At 39.4% G+C, this 20,870-nt stretch overlaps 1 protein-coding gene across 1 annotated transcript in view; it reads left to right on the top strand.

Moving 5' to 3' along the window:
- MKRN3 (makorin ring finger protein 3) overlaps nt 1–20,574 on the top strand; it is a 63,445-nt gene extending 42,871 nt beyond the window's left edge. Inside the window, exon 2 of the mRNA XM_034938437.3 lies at nt 19,523–20,574. Within this exon, the coding sequence (XP_034794328.1) occupies nt 19,523–19,526 (4 nt within the window). The 3' untranslated portion in view covers nt 19,527–20,574. The remainder of the gene's footprint in view (nt 1–19,522) is intronic.
- The last annotated feature ends 296 nt before the right edge of the window (nt 20,575–20,870 follow it).

The following is a 20,870-nucleotide window of genomic DNA, read 5'->3' as shown; positions in this document are numbered from 1 at the left end:
CTTGACTCAAACCAGGGCATTCATCTTTCAGCTCCTGCTGTTCAACAATGGGCCAAAAACCAAGGCATACAGTAGAACTTTCACTTAGCCTACAGACCTCATGCACTAGGCCTAACTGAAAGACATAATGGCCTTTTCAAAGACCTATTACTCAAATTACAGTGAGTTTTTGAACTCTCAGTGGGTGGCCACATTTATACAAGCTCTCATTCTCCTTAACTCTTGGACTACAGGTTTCCACGTCATGCACCAAGTACTTCAAACTCTTTCCCATGGCTCTGATATTATCAGGAGACTCCCCTCACTCACTTCATTGTGGTAGAGGACTGCATCCACATTCATTCCTCAATAAAACTCATCACACACTTTTAATTTTTCAATCATCTGCCAAATTTCCTACATTGATGGACTAATTGTGGGTTGATAACAAAGTCTGACTCCCAACAGTTGAAAGAAAAACTGTATGTCCCTCATGCTTGCTGCTTGACCATTCATACCCAGAACCAGCTAGATCTAAGCCTGAGGCTTTACTCAAGTTTTAAGGATCTGAAAGCTAGTTAATAAATCTAAGTTCCTTCTATGCCTCACAGAAAGAGATCACCGCTCCTGGTCCCAGCAGCAGCATGGTCTGGTCACAACTTTGGAGGCAAGAAAATTACATCTAGTGGATGCCAGTCATTTTAGAAAATGACTACCATTTGACCTATCGTGTTGGCCTGTGATCAGTACAAGGCCCAACACTCCATATGGGAAGCACCTATGATCAAACAGGCCCTGGACATATGTCTAAAGCAATCCACTGGGAGGATGTACAGATGCTTGCAGTCAAAATTCAAGTTTCTCCTCCCAAACAAAAGCCAGGGAGACTTCTCCATTGCCTGTGTTCAGCTTGGTTTTGTGTCTTAGTCTTGTTTGCTGCATGGGTGCTGGGGTTACTCACCTACCCTCAGGGCTTGCTCCTGAGTACAATGGAACATGCCAGCAACATACTTTTTGCAAACAGCTGAACCACTGGGTGACAAAACAGAATGTTGGAGACCCCTCCTCATTTTTTGCCAGCCAGCTTGCCACCACACCTGGCTAAGGTATCTGCCTTCTATAGCACATGGAACAGATGTTCAATCATGCATGATTCCATTCCATCACATAACCTACAAGCCATTCTTCTAAAAATGAGAATGGCCTTCCGAATATAATCAAATTAAACTTTCTTAGCTAAACACTGTTCAAACATCCCAGCCTGGAGCGAACATCCCAGCTCATTCAAACAGCAGCCATTGGACAAAATCTTTGACTGCTGAGAGGGACTCCAGAAGATAGCCCTTCAATTGGCATAAAATTGTGGCCAAAGTGTTTATCTACTGTAGATGGATGCTACAGGCTCATCTAGGCTGAAGGCAGTAAAGAACTTTGTGCTCTCATAATAAGCTTCTGGAGGTGACAGAGATCTGTAGTCCTAGCAGCCACCATGACACCCACACAGCTATTCTTACCCGAGCCTCCAAATTATATAAGACCTCTGGACCACCATATCAGATAGACACTTATCCTTCATGGATTTCCACTTGGGAGGGATTGTCTTCTCCAGGGTGACATGCATCTACAAAGATGACACTGGCTGAGATGACAGTGCCCCAATCAGAGACATCATCAAAACTGGGCACTCTGGCCAAGTCAAGTTGACACATTAACTTAGCTATCACAGTGATGGATGTATAATGAGATCTCAACCATGACACTGCCTTTGGCCTTTGAGATGCTCAAACTCCATCTTAGGGACTGAATTTGCTAAACAACTAGAGAATAGGCCAGGTGTTATGTTCTCTGAGACTCTGTAATAATAAAAAAGCAGAATAAAAATGCTTCAGAAAAATCAGGGCAATATAGCAGGCTTGGGAAGTTGGGGAAAATCTCTTAAAGAAGGGGCATATAGGCTGAGCCTGGACAGTTTTCAGGTTCTCCCCAGCTGCAGTCCTCATCACTGGAAGTGTCATAATTTCTTTTACAAATATGTGTATGTTTATATGTGTGTGTGTAAATGGTACATAAAATATGTATAATATAAAATATAACAGTGCCATTTACACGCACATATATACATGTACTATATTTACATGCATACATACATACATTAGTCTAGGTACATGGTATAATTATATTTTATATTATTCCAATATATTTAATATTACATATTCTAAATAAATCAAAGTTTTCTATATAAATACTAATATGTTATTTATATAGTATGTATGTATGTATGTGTAAATCATACCAGAAAAGTGGGATAAATTATAAAAGTATTTTTGGTGGCATCAGAGAGTTTTGGAAGCAACAAAAACTGTAAGAGTTAAAATTCTGAAGACAAAACCCACTTGCGAAGATGTATTAATGATCTACTGTTGCTCTTTTTTCAGAGATATTTGTTGAGTGATGTTTCAGGCTGGAAGCGGTGAGCCACTGACAGGGATCAGAGAATTCCCCACAGAATTTGGCAGTCACATGCATGGATTTAGAAAGACAAAGTTGGAAATGAATTGTTGCAGCTAATTTCTCCCTCAAGACATTGTCTACATTCTGAAGCTAGATCTGGTGGCAGAGGAGACTAAGGAGCTCAGTATTTCCACATAGTAACAACAAACATTCTAAAAAGAAATGAGAGAACAATCTTATTTACAACAGCTTCAAAAAATAAAATATTTAGAAATAAGTTTAACCAAGAAGGTGAAAGACGTGTACACTGAAAAATGTTAATAACAAAAATTATAGAAGACACAAATAAATTGGAAGATATTCTGTGTTCATAGATTGGAAGACTAATGTTGCTAAAATGTCCATACTACCCCAAATGACTTATAGACTCAATGCAATTTCTAACAAAATTGTAATGTAATTATTCATAGTAACAGAAAAAAATATAAAATTAATGTGGAACCACAACAAACTCTGAATAGCCAAAGGAATCATGAGTAAGAAGATGAAAGCTGGAGGCACCACATGCATGATTTAAAACTACACTACAAAGCAATAGTAATTAAAACAGTGTGATACTGGCATGAAAATAGACTCGTTGGCTGGGCGAAGTGGCTCACGCCTGTAATCCCAGCACTTTGAGAGGCTGAGGCAGGAAGATCATGAGGTTAGGAGTTTGAGACCAGCCTGACCAACATGGTGAAACCCCGTCTCTACAAAAAATACAAAAATTAGCCAGGCATGGTGGCACATGCCTGTAATCCCAGCTACTCAGGCAACTGAGGCAGGAGAATTGCTTGAACCCGGGAGGCAGAGGCTGCAGTGAGCACCACTGCACTCCCGCCTGGGTGACAGAGCAAGACTCTATCTCAAAAAAAGAAAGAAAGAAAAGAAAAAGAAAATAGACTCATCAACCAATAGAATAGAAGATAAAACCCAGAAAAGAATACATGCATATATAGTCAATAAATTTTTAACAAAGGTGCCAAGTATACATATTGGAAAAGGGACAGTCTCTTCAATAAGTGGTGTTGGGAAAAGTGCATATTCACATTCATAAGAATGTTGGATCCTTATCTCACACCCTGTACAAAAATAAACTCAAATTGGATTAAATACTTAAGCATAAGACCTGAAATTCTAAAACGACTAAGAGAAAACATAAGGGAAAAATTACACAACATTGGTCTGGGCAATGAGTTTTTGGATTTGACCCCAAAATCACAGGCAACAAAAGCAAAAATAGACAAATGTCACTACATCAAAATAAAAAGATTTTGCAAGACAAAGGAAACAATTAATAGAGTAAAAAAAACCTATTATTTGGGAGAAAATACTTGAAAGCCATACATCTGATAAGGGGTTAATATCCAAAATATATAAGGAACTCAGCTCTACAGAAAAACAAACAAATAACCCTATTAAAAATAGAGAAATTACCTAAATAGACATTTCTCAAGAGAAGACATAAAAATGATCAACAGATATATGAAGAAGTGTTTGACACCACTAATCATCAGAAATGCAAATAAAATCTACAATGAAATATCACCTCACACGTGTAAAAATGGTTATTGTCAAAACAATGAACAATTCGTGTTGGGGAGGGTGTTGAGGAAAGGGAACCTGTATGCACTGCTGGTGGGAATGAAAGTTAGAACAGCCATTATGGAAAAATAAACTAAAAGTAGAAATATCATATGATCCAGCAATCTCACTTCTGGATATATACCCCCAAAATTTAAAATCAGTGTGTTAAAGAGGTATGTGCACTTCCATGTTTGTTGCAGCACTATTTCCCAAAGCCAAGTTATGAAATCAACCTAAGGGTCCATCACCAGATGAATGAATAAAGAAAATGTGGGGAAAAAAGAAAACGTGGTATATATACCCAATAGAACATTATTAAACCTTAAGAAAGAAATTCTGTCATTTGTGACAACATAGACGGAATTGGAGAACATTATACTAAATGAAATAAGCCAAGAAGAAAGACAAATACTGTGTTACCTCACTCATATATGGAATATAAAACAATCAAAGAAGTAGAGAGAAGAATGGTGGTTACCAGAGGACGAAGGGATAGAGTTAGCAGGGAGATAACGGTCAAAGGGTATCAAGCCTCATTTAGATTGGACAAGTAAGTTTTATTTTCTTTGGAATGTATTGCACAGCATGGTGAATACAGCCAATGAAAATGTAGAGTACATTTCAAAACCGTTGAGAGTAAATTTCAAACGTTCTCACCACAAAAAACGGGTGTGTGGGCTGATATACACGTTATTAAGTTTGATTTAATTATTTCACATTGTATTTAAGCATCATAACATTGCTTTGTATTCCATAAATATATATAATTTGTCAATTTACTGTTGAACAATAAAAATAAATCTTTACAACAACAAGAACAATAAAAAGTGAACACAGGGTGACTTGTTTTCACCAGACAGATGAGGAAAGCTTCCCTGAGCAGATCACTTCAGATCTCAAGGCTATGAAGGCATTAGCCAGGATAACAGCAGCATGTGAAAAGTGTCTGTGACTGAAGGACGCGTGGTGTTTTTGGGGAACCACCGTAAGGTGAGACAGCTGGTGCACAGAGAGAGGGTGAAAGGTGATCATGGTGGAAATGATGCCACCACGATGATGAGCGAGGATGATTCTTATAACTGACATCTCATAATGGAATGGAAACTTTACAGGAAACAGATGGAGGCTGGAAGTAAATATACGTACATAGACACAAATAGGCCAAACGAGAACTGCTATGGTCAGAATCTTTGTGTTTTCCCAAAATTGATTTGTTGAAACCTAACCCCAAGGTGATGGTACTAGAAGGTGAGGGGCTTTTTGCTGGTGATTAGATCGTGAGGGTGGAGCCTCATGAATGGGATTAGTGCCCTTATAAAAGGAACCTTGGAGAGCTCTTTCACCCTTTCCTCCATGTGAGGACACAGCGTAAAAACAGCCATTGGTGAACCAGGAAGCAGGCCCTCAGCAGACACCAAATCTGCCAGCACCTTGACCCTGGATTTCCCAGCCTACAAATCTATGAGAACTAAATGTCTGTTGCTTATAAGCCACCCAGTCTATGGTATTCTGTTATAGCAGCCTGAATGGATTAAGACAAGAGCTAAAGGAGATCCCATAGAGCAAAATAAATAACTTTCAGGAACTTTATAAAGCATTACTTATACCTAAATATCAGCAGATTGATTAGAGGGAAGGGTTCACAGACTTCAGTGATACCCACACCACAGGTTGAGGACACAGACACACTGTAAAAATTTGTATTTAATGCCATTCCTTGCACTGGTCTATTAGTTCCCAACCCTTCTTGCATATCCAGTGGTAGCCTTCAGTAATTCTCCCCTCTTTATATATATTATTAATGTATCACACTTAATTAAAATATTCTCATGAACATAAAACTGTGCTGGAATTTATTTTTTTTAATTTTACTTTAAGTTCTGGGATACATGTGCATAGCGTGCAGGTTTATTACCTAGGTATACCTGTGCCATGGTGGTTTGTTGCACCTATCAACCCATTACCTAAGTTTTAAGCCCTGCATGCATTAGGTATTTGTCCTAATGCTCTCTCTCCCCTTGTCCCCCACCCCCCGACAGGCCCTGGTGTGTGATGTTCCCTTCCCTGTGTCCATGTGTTCTTCTTGTTCAACTCCCACTTATGAGTGAGAACATGCGGTGTTTGGTTTTCTGTTCCTGTGTTAGTTTGCTGAGAATGATGGTTTCCGCGTCCCTGCAAAGGATATAAACTTATTCTTTTTTTTTTTTTTTTGAGACAGAGTCTTGCTCTGTTGCCCAGGCTGGAGTATAGTGGCATGATCTCGGCTCACTGCAACGTCCGCCTCCTGGGTTCAGGCGATTCTTTTGCCTCAGCCTACTGAGTAGCTGGGACTACAGGCACAGACCACCACACCCAGCTAATTTTTGTATTTTTAGTAAAGACGGGGTTTCACCATATTGACCAGGCTGGTCTGGAACTCCTGACCTCGTGATCCACCCACCTCAGCCTCCCAAAGTGCTGGGATTACAGGCGTGAGCCACCGTGCTCGGTGAAATTCTTTTTTAGGGCTGCATAGTATTCCATAGTGTATATGTGCCACATTTTCTTTATCCAGTCTATCATTCACGGGCATTTAGGTTGGTTCCAATTCTTTGCTATTGTAAATAGTGCTTGTGCTGGTATTTCTTATCTCAACAGTAAAAACCTCTTAACCATAGTTCTATTATCAGCCATTGCCCCATATCTTTGATTCTCTTTAAAGTGAAACTCTCCAAAACATTGTGTATACTCACTATCTCCAATTCAGCTTTCTGTTCCCTCTCTTTTTTTTTTTTTTTTTGAGATGGAGTCTCACTCTGTCACTCAGGCTGGAGTGCAGTGGCACGATCTCAGCTCACTGCAAGCTCCGCCTCCGGGGTTCATGCCATTCTGCCTCAGCCTCCCGAGTAGCTGGGACTACAAGCGCCCACCAACACGTCCAGCTAATTTTTTTTTTTTTTTGTATTTTTAGTAGAGACAGGGTTTCACTGTGTTAGCCAGGATGGTCTCGATCTCCCGACCACGTGATCCACCCACCTCAGCCTCCCAAAGTGCTGGGATTACAGGCGAGAGTCACCGCGCCCGGACTCTGTTCTCTCTTAAAGCCACTCCACTCTGGCTTTCACCACTCACCTCTATTGGAGCTTCCCTTACTAAGTTCATGGATGACCTCCATGTTGCTGAATCCAATGGTCCATTCTCAGTCTTCATCTTGCTTTGCTACCCACATTATGTGACACATCTGATGGTGTCTTCTTCAATGACATACCTCTTCCTTTGGCTTCTAGAAACCCCTCATCCCCTCGGTGCTTCTCTTACCTCTGGTTCCTCCTTCCTCCTTTTTTGTAGATATCTCCTCTGTAAGTTAACTTCCTAATGAAAAGTGCATCCAGGGTTTCATCCCTGTCGCTCTGCTCTACCGACAGTCACTTCCTCGATGACCTCATCAAGTTATATGGCTTTAAATAACATCTATATGTTGATGACACCAACATTTATATCTCTAGTACAAACCTTCCTCCTAAGTTCCTAAGTTTCACTTATATGCCCAACTGTCCATTCAGCATCTCTATTAACATGTCTAATGGGTGTCTGATATCTTTAAAAGTCCAAAGAAGAACACTTTGTGCCCCATGAGTCCCTCAAAAACTGTTACATCAGCAATAACTTTCCGCATCTCAATTGGTGGCAACTCCATCTTTCCAATTGCTCAGACCCTTGCATTTGTCATAAGGTGATTTATTTTTGTGTGCATAATCTATGGAGGCTGGTAGGAAATTTTGTAGGCTGTACATTATATATACATATATATCTAAACACACATATATAATATATATAGCCACTTTCTCAAAACCTTCATTCCTGTCACTCTGGTAAAAAGCCACCATCATTTCTAGCCTACATCATTGCAGTAGTTTTAAAGAAATTTCCCGGCCGGGCGCGGTGGCTTACACCTGTAATCCCAGCACTTTGGAAGGCTGAGACGGGCGGATCACGAGGTCATGAGATCGAGACCATCCTGGCTAACACGGTGAAACCCCGTCTCTACTAAAAATACAAAAAAAATTAGCCGGGCTTGGTGGCGGGCGCCTGTAGTCCCAGCTACTCCGGAGGCTGAAGCAGGAGAATGGCGTGAACCCGGGAGGCGGAGCTTGCAGTGAGCCAAGATTGCGCCACTTTACTCCAGCCTGGGCGACAGAGCAGACTCCGTCTCAAAAGAAAGAAAGAAAGAAAGAAATTTCCCTGCTTCCACTATTGTGCTGTTACAGTCTATCATCAGTGGGGCAAGCATAGCGATTATTTCAAAACCCAAGTCATATGACTCCTCTGGTCAAACCTTCCAACAGCTCTCAATCAGAGGAAAAGCTAAAATCCTTGCAATGCTTTATTACCACATACTGACCTCATCTCCTACCACCTCTTCCTCTTTAAAAGCACTTAAGTCACGATGGCCTTCTGTTTGTGTTCTTTGAACACCGGACATTCTTCAGCCTTCGGGCATGTACACTGGCTTTCCCTCTGCACGGTGCATATTGTTAATGACCTCACCATCCTGGGGTCGTTGTTGAAATGATTTGATCTCATTCAAGCCTTCCCTGGCCGTTCCACATAAAATTGCAGCTCTTCCTGGAACCTTTGATCTACTTTGCCTTGATCTAGCTTTTTCTTTTTCTATAGTGCATTATTACTTTCTAAAGTATTATATAATTTGTAGGTTTATCTATATTGCTAATTTTTTGGCTTTTCTAGTAGAATGTAAGCTCCATGTAGGTACTACTTTTTATGTTTTGATCATTTTATATATCAAATCTCCCGGAGTAGTTTCCAGAACACAGCATAAAATATATAAATATTTACTTAATAAATGAGTACTTGAATGAATGAGTTGTGTGGCACTGCATTTTGAAGAGAATCAAGGAGAATAAAGCCCTCTTCTATGGCCCCTAACCCTTGCTTTCCTGAAATAGTTCTCAGTTATTTCAAAGAATCTTAACAAGGATCTTACCTAGAAATGGTAGGAAGTTCTTAATTTTAGCAGACCTGAAAGAACCCAAAAATGCAGTAGAATTTTAGAAACTCTAGGCTATAACTGTTTTTTTGGTTTGTTTTTTAAGATGGAGTCTCCCTCTGTTGCTCAGGCTGGAGTGCAGAGGCGCGATCTCCGCTCACTGCAACCTCTGCCCCCCGGGTTCATGCCCCTCTCCTGCATCCACCTCCCGAGTAGCTGGGACTACAGGCGCCTGCCACCACACCTGGTTAAATTTTTGTATTTTTAGTGGAGACGGGGTTTCATCATGTTAACCAGGATGGTCTCAATCTCCTGACCTCGTGATCCGTCCGCATCACCTCCCAAAGTGCTGGGATTACAGGTGTGAGCCACTGCGCCCGGCTGGCTATAACTTTTAAAATCATCATAGTGAGGTAGCTATTGTCAGATTAATTTTATTTATGACATAATTGTGAATAAGTTTAAGTCTCTAATAAAGAAAATGTGGTACATATACACCATGGAATACTACACAGCTATAAAAAAGAACAAGATCATGACTATTGCAGGAATATGGATGGAGTTGAAGGCCACCATCCTTTGCGAACTAATGCAGAAACAGAAAGCCAAGTACCACATGTTCTCACTTATAAGTAAGAGCTAAATGATGAGGACACATGGACAGAAAGAGGGGAACAGCAGAGACTGGGGCCTACTTGAGGGGGGAAGGTTACAGGAGGGAGGGGATCAGAAAAAATAACTTTTGGGCAGGGCACGGTGGCTCACGCTTGTAATCCCAGCACTTTGGGAGGCCTAGGTGGGCGGATCACGAGGTCAGGAAATCGAGACCATCCTGGCTAACATGGTGAAACCCCGTCTCTACTAAAAATACAAAAAATTAACCAGGTGTGGTGGTAGACGCCTGTAGTCCCAGCTTCTCGGGAGGCTGAGGCAGGAGAATGGCCTGAACCCGGGAGGCAGAGCTTGCAGTGAGGTGAGATCACGCCGCTGCACTCCAGCCTGGGTGACAGAGGGAGACTCCATCTCAAAAAATAAATAAATAAAAATAAATAAATAAATAAATAAATAACTTTTGGACACTAGGCTTAGTACCTGGACTATGAAATAATCTGTACAATAAACCCTTGTGACATGAGCTTATCTATATAACAAACCTGCACATATATTAATAACCCTGGACCTAAAATTAAAACAAAAAATTAAGTGAAAAAAAAGTTTAAGTCCCCAATGCTACAATGTCACTGATGAGTGGTAGAGCAAGATTCAAGCAGGTGACCTCTATATTTACTCCAAGTGCCTATGTGAACACACAGAGACACACTCTCACACAAAAACACACGTACACAGAAACACACACTCACGTGTACACACTGACACAGAAACACTTTCACACACAAACACAAATACAAAAACACACCACATAGAAACACATTCACATACAAACACACAGATACCCTTTCACACAGACACACAGTCACACACACGAACACTCAAACATACACTCACATACATACACACAAACACAAAAGCACACCACACACAAAAACATTCACACGCAAACACACCAATCCATGCAGTGTACATGCAGATAACACCCTTTCACACCATCACCCAGTCACATACACCAACACACTAACACACGTTCACACACAAACACTAACACACAAACAAGTGCACACTTTTACCCAGAAACACACACATTAGTACATGTGCACTTACACACACAGTCACAAACAGTTACACACACTTAATCACATAAACATATAAATACACTTTGGCACACCTGTACACTCACACAAAACACTATTTCACACACAGACAAAAATTCACAGCCACACACATTCATACAAAACACGAACACACACACAGAAACATAGACACACACAGGACCACAAAGTGCTCACACTTTCACACACATCACATATTAACATGAATACATACACACAAAAGCATAATCACACACATAGTTACATACTTTCACACACTCACACACATATACATACTCATGTACACACACAAACACACACAAAATACACATTCACTGTACATATGAAAAACACCCTTTCAGAGACACACCAGAAGTCACACAGTCACACAAACACATAAGCCACAACTCACAAACACAAAACACTGAAATACACACGAACACATACAAGTGCACACAGTTTCACATACAAACACATTAACATGTGTACATACACACACAGTTATACACACTCACACGTGTACACAGATACAGTCACAAGTCACACACGCTTAAATACACACATACAAACACAATCACACATTGACACATGCATACACACAAACGCACAAATTTAAACTTATACACACAAACATGTGTGAACACACTTGCACACAAGCGAACACAATTTTACACACACAAACAAACACACAAACACACACATTCTTTTTCACACACACGCACTCCTGCTTGTCTTCCATCTATTTCCCTCGATTACCCTCTACCAGTCCCCTATTTAGAATTAATTTCTAGACCCTCGCTTCCGTTTCTTCATTTTTTCTTTTTCTTATACCACTCTTATCAAATTCCCCTTCTAGTACCTTATTTCTGCTAAACCCGATTCATGACTTTCTATCACCATCTAAATCTGTGTGCAGTGCTTGATTGTCTCTCTGCCTGGATTCCTTACCATCACGTTTTCCCAGTGCCTCTGTGGTTCTTTTGAATCTTGTTTTCGAATTTTCTCTGTTGTAGGTCTTTCTTTCACTGCCTGCCTGGACTGGGATGCTTTCTAGACTCCTCATCCTTGGCTTGTTTCTTGTCCATCTACTCAGCCTTCAGCGTCTCAGTCCCATGCAGGGTTTCATCCACCGTCTGTGCTGACTCCCATATTTTTCTATCCACTCACATTTGGAGCTAAATGCACAACCATATGTATGAATGCTTTCTGGAACACCTAAAATACTGTCCAGAATGAAGCAACAAACAAACAAATAACAACAACAAAAGACAACCACATCTACCTGTGTGACATTATTTCCTGGATATGCAATGCAAATGTCAATATCACAAATGGAATTTATCCCTTCTCTGCCATCTCAAGATCTCCCTTTCTTTCTTCACTTTTCCACTTAAAAACATCCATTCCTCATCCAGTTCCTCAAGCCAGAAACCTTGGCTCTATCATCATCTCCCTATGTCAGCCTTGACCTGGAGTGCAAGGTAATTAGCAAGTTCTGACTTCTTGAATTCTCCAATTCTGTCTTTTTTCTCCACCCCACTGCCACTGTCTTCCTTTAGCCGGCTTCTGCTCACTACTGGATTGTTGCAACAGCTTGCGTCTGGCTCCCCTGCCGTCTTAATTATCCCCACCACAATTCATTCACTTTACCCAAGTCAGGATGATCTTTGTAACCTAAGGAGAAGGACCCTCCGTCCTGGGAATGTAGGAATAGAATGTTTTGGAGTAGGCTTACAGTTATCCAGGTGGAAAAGTAACCAGTGTCCCTTGCCACAGTCATCTCCCTTGAAATGCTGTATCCAGGGTGCCTGTCTTCTCTCTGCCCAGAAGGACATGTTTTGGATGTAGCCTCCTGCCATGCAACAGCCATGGAGTGGAGCTCACCATTCCCATTACAGGTACTGATAATGTCTCACCTTCCCTCTACAAACCAAATAGCTAATAAACCACAAAGAATATTTCTACTTCGATTTTCTGTAGAGTTCTGCCAGTTACCACAAAGAGATGTAAAATTTGGAATCTGGGACAGAAACTATGGGTTGTGCGTTTCAGTCTCATTAGCACACTCCCACGTCCCATATCTGAGAGGCAGTCTCATGGGACGGTTTCATCATCTTGTAACTCGCATTTTCTCTGTCCCTTGCCACAGTCACCTCCCTCAAAATGCTATATCCAGGGTGCCTGCCCTCTCCTTGTCTGCCCCCACTTCACCTTGTTGCATAATGGGATTCTGGTCACCAAGTGGCTTTTATACCACCTCTTATGACCGCTGCTTCTTAGTCACTTTTGCTTCAGCTCAGTTTAAGCTGATTTAGCGGTTGGTGGAGAGAATGGTTAATTTGTTTTCCTAATTGTCTGCTGACTCTGGAAGGGAAGGGGAGGAATGCACTTTCACCCTAAGCATAGTGAAGGAAAGGGTCTCCTTTATGAACCATAGATAGTTCTCTTTCTAAGAATCTGAACCCATACAAAGGCATCAAAGGCAATCCAGCCTAGTGCGAATGGTCTTAACGAAGCTATGCATGCAAGCTCTTGGTTACTTTCAAAGCCCCCAAATGACACTGACACTCATTGGTGATTTTTCCAGATCAATTACACTTAAGCCCTAGAGTTTTTAACCAGACAAAAGGAGCACTAAAAGATGGAAGGACTTAAGGAGAATGAAGAGAAGGTTGTTATTTTATCTCTCCCAAAAAGCAAATTTGATTAAAACCTTCAGAGGCTTCCTGTTGCTATTAGAATGAACAAAGGCCAAACCTATTACTATAATGCATGTTCTCTTTCATTGTATTATTTCTTCGTGTTTCCAGATGTACTGTTGTCTATATCCAACCCCTTCTCATGAATACGCATGTGTATGCACACACACGAATGCAAGCACACATGAAGCTTTAGCAACAATGATCTTATCGCAGTTCTTTAAACGCACCATACTTTCACCAAAGTACATCATTCCTATCATTCTTGATCCTTCCCTGCCTTCTCCTCGCCCCCATTTCTTCCCACCCCATGCCCTATGATCTCTCTCTTCTCTGGGCCTTCATCCATGCTCTCCTGTTTGGAACATCTGATCCCCAGTATTTTAACACTCATTTGGCCAAGTTTCAATTTTAGTGACATTTCTGCTGGATAGCATTTCCTAACCTTCTTAAATTGATTAACTATTGCTGATTTGTGATTCTATAATCCATTGTACTTTTAGTATCATTAAACTTATATGATATTATGATTGCATTATATTGTCTACCTACCTATTACTCTGTCTTCCCTCCCACCCCTACTAGTCCGGGAACTCCAAAATACGTAGATCAAGTCGTTTTGCTCACCATATACCTTATGCTATTCATGTCCTTAGGTGACTTTTCACTTAAAAGCCATCTCGCTTATCTAAGGATTGCTGCCAATACAAAGGATTAAGGCATAGTACATAAGTCTATACCATGTAATTTGCTCCCTCAAAGCTCAGTTGAGGCACAAACTTTAGGCTTTGGTTACCAAGAATCGATACCCACCACCCTCTAACCACCAAATGGTCTATTCTAGATGGTGAAGTTGGGTTAATTGTTAGACACGGTGGAAACTTTATGGTCAACTTGAAGATCTGGGGCACAAAAACCTTAACACAATTCATTATTTCTGAAGAAGATTCTAGGGACTTCATCTATGTTTCATAAACATTTGTCTCTGACCTGGTACAAACACAGAAAATGTACAGGCTTTGATGCCTGACTCTCATTGAGTTGAGCAATAAGTGGCTACTGGAAAGTTATTCATTTATTCAACACATTTTATTGAGAACTTACTATAAGTCAGGCACTGCACTAAGAGCTGAGGAATAAATAATGAGGAAAGGAGACACTACTTTTGCCATCATAGAGCTTATAGCCTAGTAGGAAAGACAACTACTTATCAGAGAACTCCAACAGTTATGGCATGTCCTATATAGCATGGACCATGTATGCACCCCTTTCCTGAATCAGAGGGTCCTTTTTTTTTCTTTCCAACTTTTATTTTAGGTTCAAGGGGTACATGTGCAGGTTTGTTGAATGGGTAAATTATGTGTAACAGGGGTTTGGTGTACAGATTACTTTGACATCCAATTAATGAGCATAGTAACTGACAGGTAGTTTTTCAATTCTCACCCTCCTCTCACCCTCCACTTTTAAGTGGGTCCTGATGTCTATTGTTCCTTTTGTTGTGTCCATATGTACTAAATGTTTAGCTACCACTTAAAGTGAGAACATGAGGTATTTCATTTTCTGCTGCTGTGTTAGTTTGCTTAGGATAATGACCTCCAGCTCCATCCACGTTGCTGCAAAGGGCATTATCTTGTTCTTTTTTATGGCTGCATAGTATTCCATGGTGTATATGTACCACATTTTCTTTATCCAGTCCACAGTTGATGGACATCTAGGTTGATTCCATGTCTTTGTATTGTGAATAGTGTTATGATGAACATACACATGCATATGCCTTTATGGTAAAAAAATTTATATTCTTTTGGGTATATACTCAGTAATGGGATTGCTGGATCCAATGGTAGTTCTGTTTTAAGCTTTTTGAGAAATCTTCAAACTGCTTTCCACAATGGCTGAACTAATTTATATCCTCAATAGCCATCCTTTGTCTCTGCAACATCACCAACATGTGTTTTTTTTTTGTTTGTTTGTTTGGTTTTTTTACTTTTTAATAATAGCCATTCTGACTGGTATGAGATAGTATGTCATTGATGTTTTAATTTGTATTTCTTTGATGATTAGTGATGTTGAGCATTTTTTCATATCCTTGCTGGCCACGTGTATGTCTTATTTTGAGAAATGTCTGTTCATGTTCTTTCAGCATTTTTAAATGAGATTTTTTTTTAACATGTTGATTTGCTTAAGTTCCTTATAGACTCTGGATATTGGGCCTTTGTTGGATGCATATTTTGTAAATATTTTCTCACATTTGTAAAAATAAGTATATGGCTTTATTTCTGGATTCCCTAACCTGTTCTGTTGGTCTTTGTATCTGTGTTTGTGTCAGTACCATGCTGTTTTGGTTACTGTAGCCTTGTAGTATAGTTTGAAGTTGGGTAGAGTGATGCCTCTAGCTTTGTACTTTCTGCTTGGGATTGCCTTGGCTATTTGGGCTCTTTTCTGTTCCACATGAATTTTGGAATAGTTTTTTTCTAATTCTGTGAAAAATGTCCTTGGTAGTTGGATGGGAAAAGCATTGAATCTATAAATGGTTTTGGGTAGTATGGCCATTTTAACAATATTGATTCTTCCTATCCATGAGCATGAAATGTTTTTCCATTTGTGTTGTCTCTGATTTCTTTCAGCAGTGTTTTGTAATTCGTGTTGTAAAGGTCTTTCACCTCCCTGGTTAGCTGGATTTCTATATATATTATGTTTTTTGTATGTCTAATGTGAAGGGGATTGTGTTGTTGATTTGGCTCTCAGATTGGATGTTATTGGTATATAAAAATACTACTGATTTTTGTATATTGATTTTGTATCCTAAAACTTTGTTTAAGTTGTTTATGAGACCTAGGAAGCTTTGGACAGATAACATGGCGTTTCCTTAGGTATAGAATCATACAATCTGTGAAGAGAGATAGTTTGACTTCTTTTCTTCTTATTTGGAGCCTTTTATTGCTTTCTCTTTCCTAATTGCTCTGGCTGGGACTTCCAGTACTATGTTGCATAGAAATGGTGAGAGTGGTCATCCTTGTTTTGTTCCATTTCTCAAGGGGAATGCTTCCAGCTTTTGCCCATTCAGTATGATGTTGGCTGTGGGTTTGTCACAGATGGTTCTTATTATTTTGAGGTATGTTCCTTCGATGCTTAGTTGATTGAGGGCTTTTAACATAAAGGGATGTTGAATTTTACTGAGAGTCTTTTCTCCATCTGTTGAAATAATCATGTGTTTTTTGTTTCTAGTTGGTTATGTGATTAATCACGTTTTTTAAAATTTGCATCTGTTGAACCAACTTGGCACCCCAAGAATAAAGCCTACTTGATTGTGGTGGATTATCCTTTTGATGTGCTGCTGGATTCATTTTGCTTATATTTTGTTGAGGATTTTTACATCTATGTTTATCAGGGATATTGGCCTGAAGTTTTCTTTTTTCATTGTGTCTCTACCAGGTTTTGATATCAGAATAATGCTGGCATCACAGAATGAGTTAGGGAGGAGTCCCTCCTCCTCTATTTTTTGGAGTAGTTTCAGTAGTATTGATACTACTGAATCTCTTTATATGTCTGATAGAATTCAGCTGTGAATCTCTCTGGTCCAGGACTTTTTGGGGTGGTATTTTTTAAATTACTGATTCAATTTTGAAACTTATTATTGGTATGTTCAGGTTTTCAATTTCTTCCAGATTCAATTCCAGGAATTTAACCATTTCCTCTAGGTTTTCTAGTTTGTGTACATAAAGGTGTTCATAATAGCCTCTGAGGATTTTTTGTATTTCTTTGGGATTAGTAGTAATGTCCTCTTTGTCATTTCTTATTGTGTTTATTTGGATCTTTTTACTTTCTTTGTCTAGCTAGCAGTCTACCAATCTTATTTATTATTTTAACGAACATGCTTTTGGTTTCTTTGATATATTTTACATGGTTTTTCTCATCTACATTTCATTCAGGTCAGCTCTGATTTGGGTTATTTATTTTCTTCTGTTACCCTTGTCATCAGTTCGCTCTTGCTTTTCTAGTTCCTTTAGGTGTGATTTTAGTTTGTTAATTTGAGGTATTTCTAACTTTTACATGTAGTCATTTAACGCTGTAAACTTTCCTCTTCACACTGTTTAGCTGTGTCCCAGATATTCTGGTATGTTGTATCTGTGTTTTCATTAGTTTCAAAAAATGTCTTGATTTTTGCCATAATTTTATTGTTTACCCAAATTCAGTAGTAGATTTTTTAATTTCCATGTAATTGTGTGATTTTGAGAGATCTTCTTGGTATTGATTTCTATTTTTACTGTACTACGTCTGACCATGTGGTTGGGATGATTTCATTTATTTTGAATTTGTTGAGAATTGCTTTGTGGCTGGGTGTGTGAGTGATTATAGAGTGTATATGCCATGGGCAGCTGAGAAAAAATGTATATTCTGTTGTTGTTATGTTAGGTCTATTTGGCCAAGTGTCGAGTTTTAGGTCCTGAATAACTTTGTGAGTTTTCTGCTTCTATAATCTATCTAATACTGTCAGTGGGGCGTTGACATCTTCCATTATTATTGTATGGATATCTAATTGTCTTCTCAGGTCTCTAACAAAATGTTTTTTTAATCTGGATGTTCCAGTGTTGGTTGCATATATATTTAGGACAATTAAATCTTCTCATTTAATTGAACTCTTTATTATTATGTAATGCCCTTCTTTGTGTTTCATGATCATTGCTGTTTTAAAGACTGTTTTATCTGAAAGAAGAATAGCAACCCCTGCCCCTTTTTTGTTTTCCATTTGCTTTATAGATTTTTCTTCATGCTGAATCAGAGGCTACTTTCTATAAGAGTCATTCTAAACTGACTATGACTAGGTGCTTATTCTGCTATCATCTCCCACTGTATTCAAATAACTCACCCTTGGTCCTAGAATTATCTACAAGTGTCCAGAATCATTGGATACAAACAAGGAAGGACAGATAAGCATAAGATGCTCAATGGCTGATGGGTTGACTTCTCCCAAGAGAAAGTTCCAGGAGAAACAGACTTGAGAACTGAGTCAGGGTCCTGCTATAAAAATGATTTGTGCTGTAAAAGAACATCCATTTGTGTCCTACCATCAACCTCAGCTTTAACCTCACCTCTTGAGATCAAATTTTATCCATTCCGTTCTTTCTTCCATCAGCATGTTCTCTTCACCTCTTAGGAACATTTTAAAACTAACTCTGTAAGTGTGAAACAGAATATTTCTTTTCACTGTCTTTTCAGATATCAAGTTTTACTCTTTGGAGTCAGAGTTCTGGTTGCTCCTTCAAAGTAGGTGACTCATGTCTGCAAGTGGTCTGACCCTCAGAGTACACATGGGAAGAGGGAGAGGAAAAATGTGAAACACCCAGATAAATATTTCAACGTATCATCAAGCCACATGTCCTTTCTTGGTTCAGTATTGAAATGTACAGAAACATACTTCTTATTTCAGGGACTCCATTTCTATCCCATCTTACCTGAAAAGGTGGCAACTAAAATTCTATCCCATATATTTGCTCTTCTGGAATACTAATTCCCACTTGCTTCACAGACACATCATCAAGTACCAGCAAGATTCCGTAATTCCTGTGAGTCCATAACGGTAATGTGCCTCCTTTTCGTTTCCAAACGAGAATTCTCATTATGGTTATTTTTTGCTTCCCCCTATTGGCTGTTTGAAACATAACTTATCTTTTTAGTTCCTGGGTCCCTGACCTTGACAAACCACAGCAGAACTTGGTGGAGAAGGCTGAGTATAATTCTGAAATCCTGAACTTTGAGCTGGATTCAATACGTAGGTGAATTTTGGATTGTCTCCTCTAGGGAGAGTGTGTTCAACATTTAAAAGGAAGTGTAAAGTGGATATTTGATAAACACAAGGGCTACCATGGCAGAGGAAAACGCTGTGATAGCATCAAATCCTATTTTCTCTTGGGCACACAGCTGCCCCACATATACCATCCCTAGCTGCAGTTAGTTGAGGTCATGTGACTGAATTCCAACTAATATAGGTAGAAATAAAGTACTCCACTCCCAAATACAGTTTATAAAAATCTCTGACATAATCCTCCACACTCTTTTACTTTCTCTGACAGGTGAACGGCATGGATTCTGAGAACCAGAAGGAGAGCCAAGTCATAAAAGGATTGGTGCCCGAGTGAGTCCTTGAATAGTTCATGGAACAGAACTTCTCAGTCTTCACTTCCCTTTACCCATACTGAAGTTTACATGATTAATATAATGTAATATATAACTAAGCCACTGAGATTTGCGAGTTTCTTTTATTGCAGCTGGTGTTTAATTTCTGAGTAACTAAGAAGGAATACATTTTTGAGGACATGGTGTTTGATCTGCAACCACCCATGGTTTTAGAGAAGAAGCAACCCATGTAGGTATGTGGGCACCAATTATTCCAGTTAGACAAACAACACACCCAAAGCCCAAAGTCTGGGAGAATGTGTTTAAGAAACAACACACAACGACGACAAAAAATAATATAGCTGGTTTCTAGTGAATGGAGAGGAGAGTGGTAGGAAATGAAGTTTAAGAGGAATGTGGAGACCAGATCCCATAGGACTGTGTAAACAGTGAAAAAGAGTTCACATTTCATTATAATTGTGATGAAACCTCATTGGAAAATTTTAAGCAGAGAAAATCCATGATCTTACTATGATACACAGGTCTTTAAAAGATTGAGTTACTCTTTGTTGAATGAATTTTAAGAATCCAGAGAGGATGACAAGGGACCAGTTAGGAGATAATAATCTTCCAGGCAAGACATGTTAGTGACTTAAACAAGATTTATTATAATGGAAAGAGGAAAAATTGATATAGCCCACTGAATCATTCAATTAATCAGGTCTAAAAAAATATGGATTATACATTTATGTAATAATTATATTAAGATCTGTTGTGAGTCACTTAGGATGATGGCAAAATATTAAAGGGAATATTAGGGAAAGTTATAGGAAATAATCACAAATCTTTTGAAAGGCCAAAAGCTTAAATAGCTTGTAATAATTGAACAGGCTAAAGGCAGCCGGTTCTTACCTTAGAGCACTAGGTCATAGGGTAAATACTAGGAACAATAGAGGATTCCCCAGTTACATCTGTTTACCCTACCTCCATTAACTAATCTTTAAGCCAAATGGCCCTCTGGGTGGTTGTGGGTGGGGGTGGGGGTGGGGGCGGGGAGGTCAACTAGGGAAATTGCCCCCTAATGGTATTTACTTTAAACTGTGGTACCTAAGTTTTAATCATTTGTAAAACTACTCTCTTAACCATGTTAATTATCCTCAAGTGTGTTTACTCAAAGCTTCTGTTGTTCATTGTATACTAAATAAATGCCTGAAGTGCAAGCTGCTCAGGACCAGCCGCAGTGACAAACCTCTCTTGGTGTGCAGGCAGTCGGACGCTCAGCTGGACTGGCAAAACAAAGTATCT

Source organism: Pan paniscus, chromosome 16 (genome assembly GCF_029289425.2).
Source record: "Pan paniscus chromosome 16, NHGRI_mPanPan1-v2.0_pri, whole genome shotgun sequence".
NCBI classification, from domain to species: Eukaryota; Metazoa; Chordata; class Mammalia; order Primates; family Hominidae; genus Pan; species Pan paniscus.
This window is presented reverse-complemented; position numbering and strand designations above follow the sequence as displayed.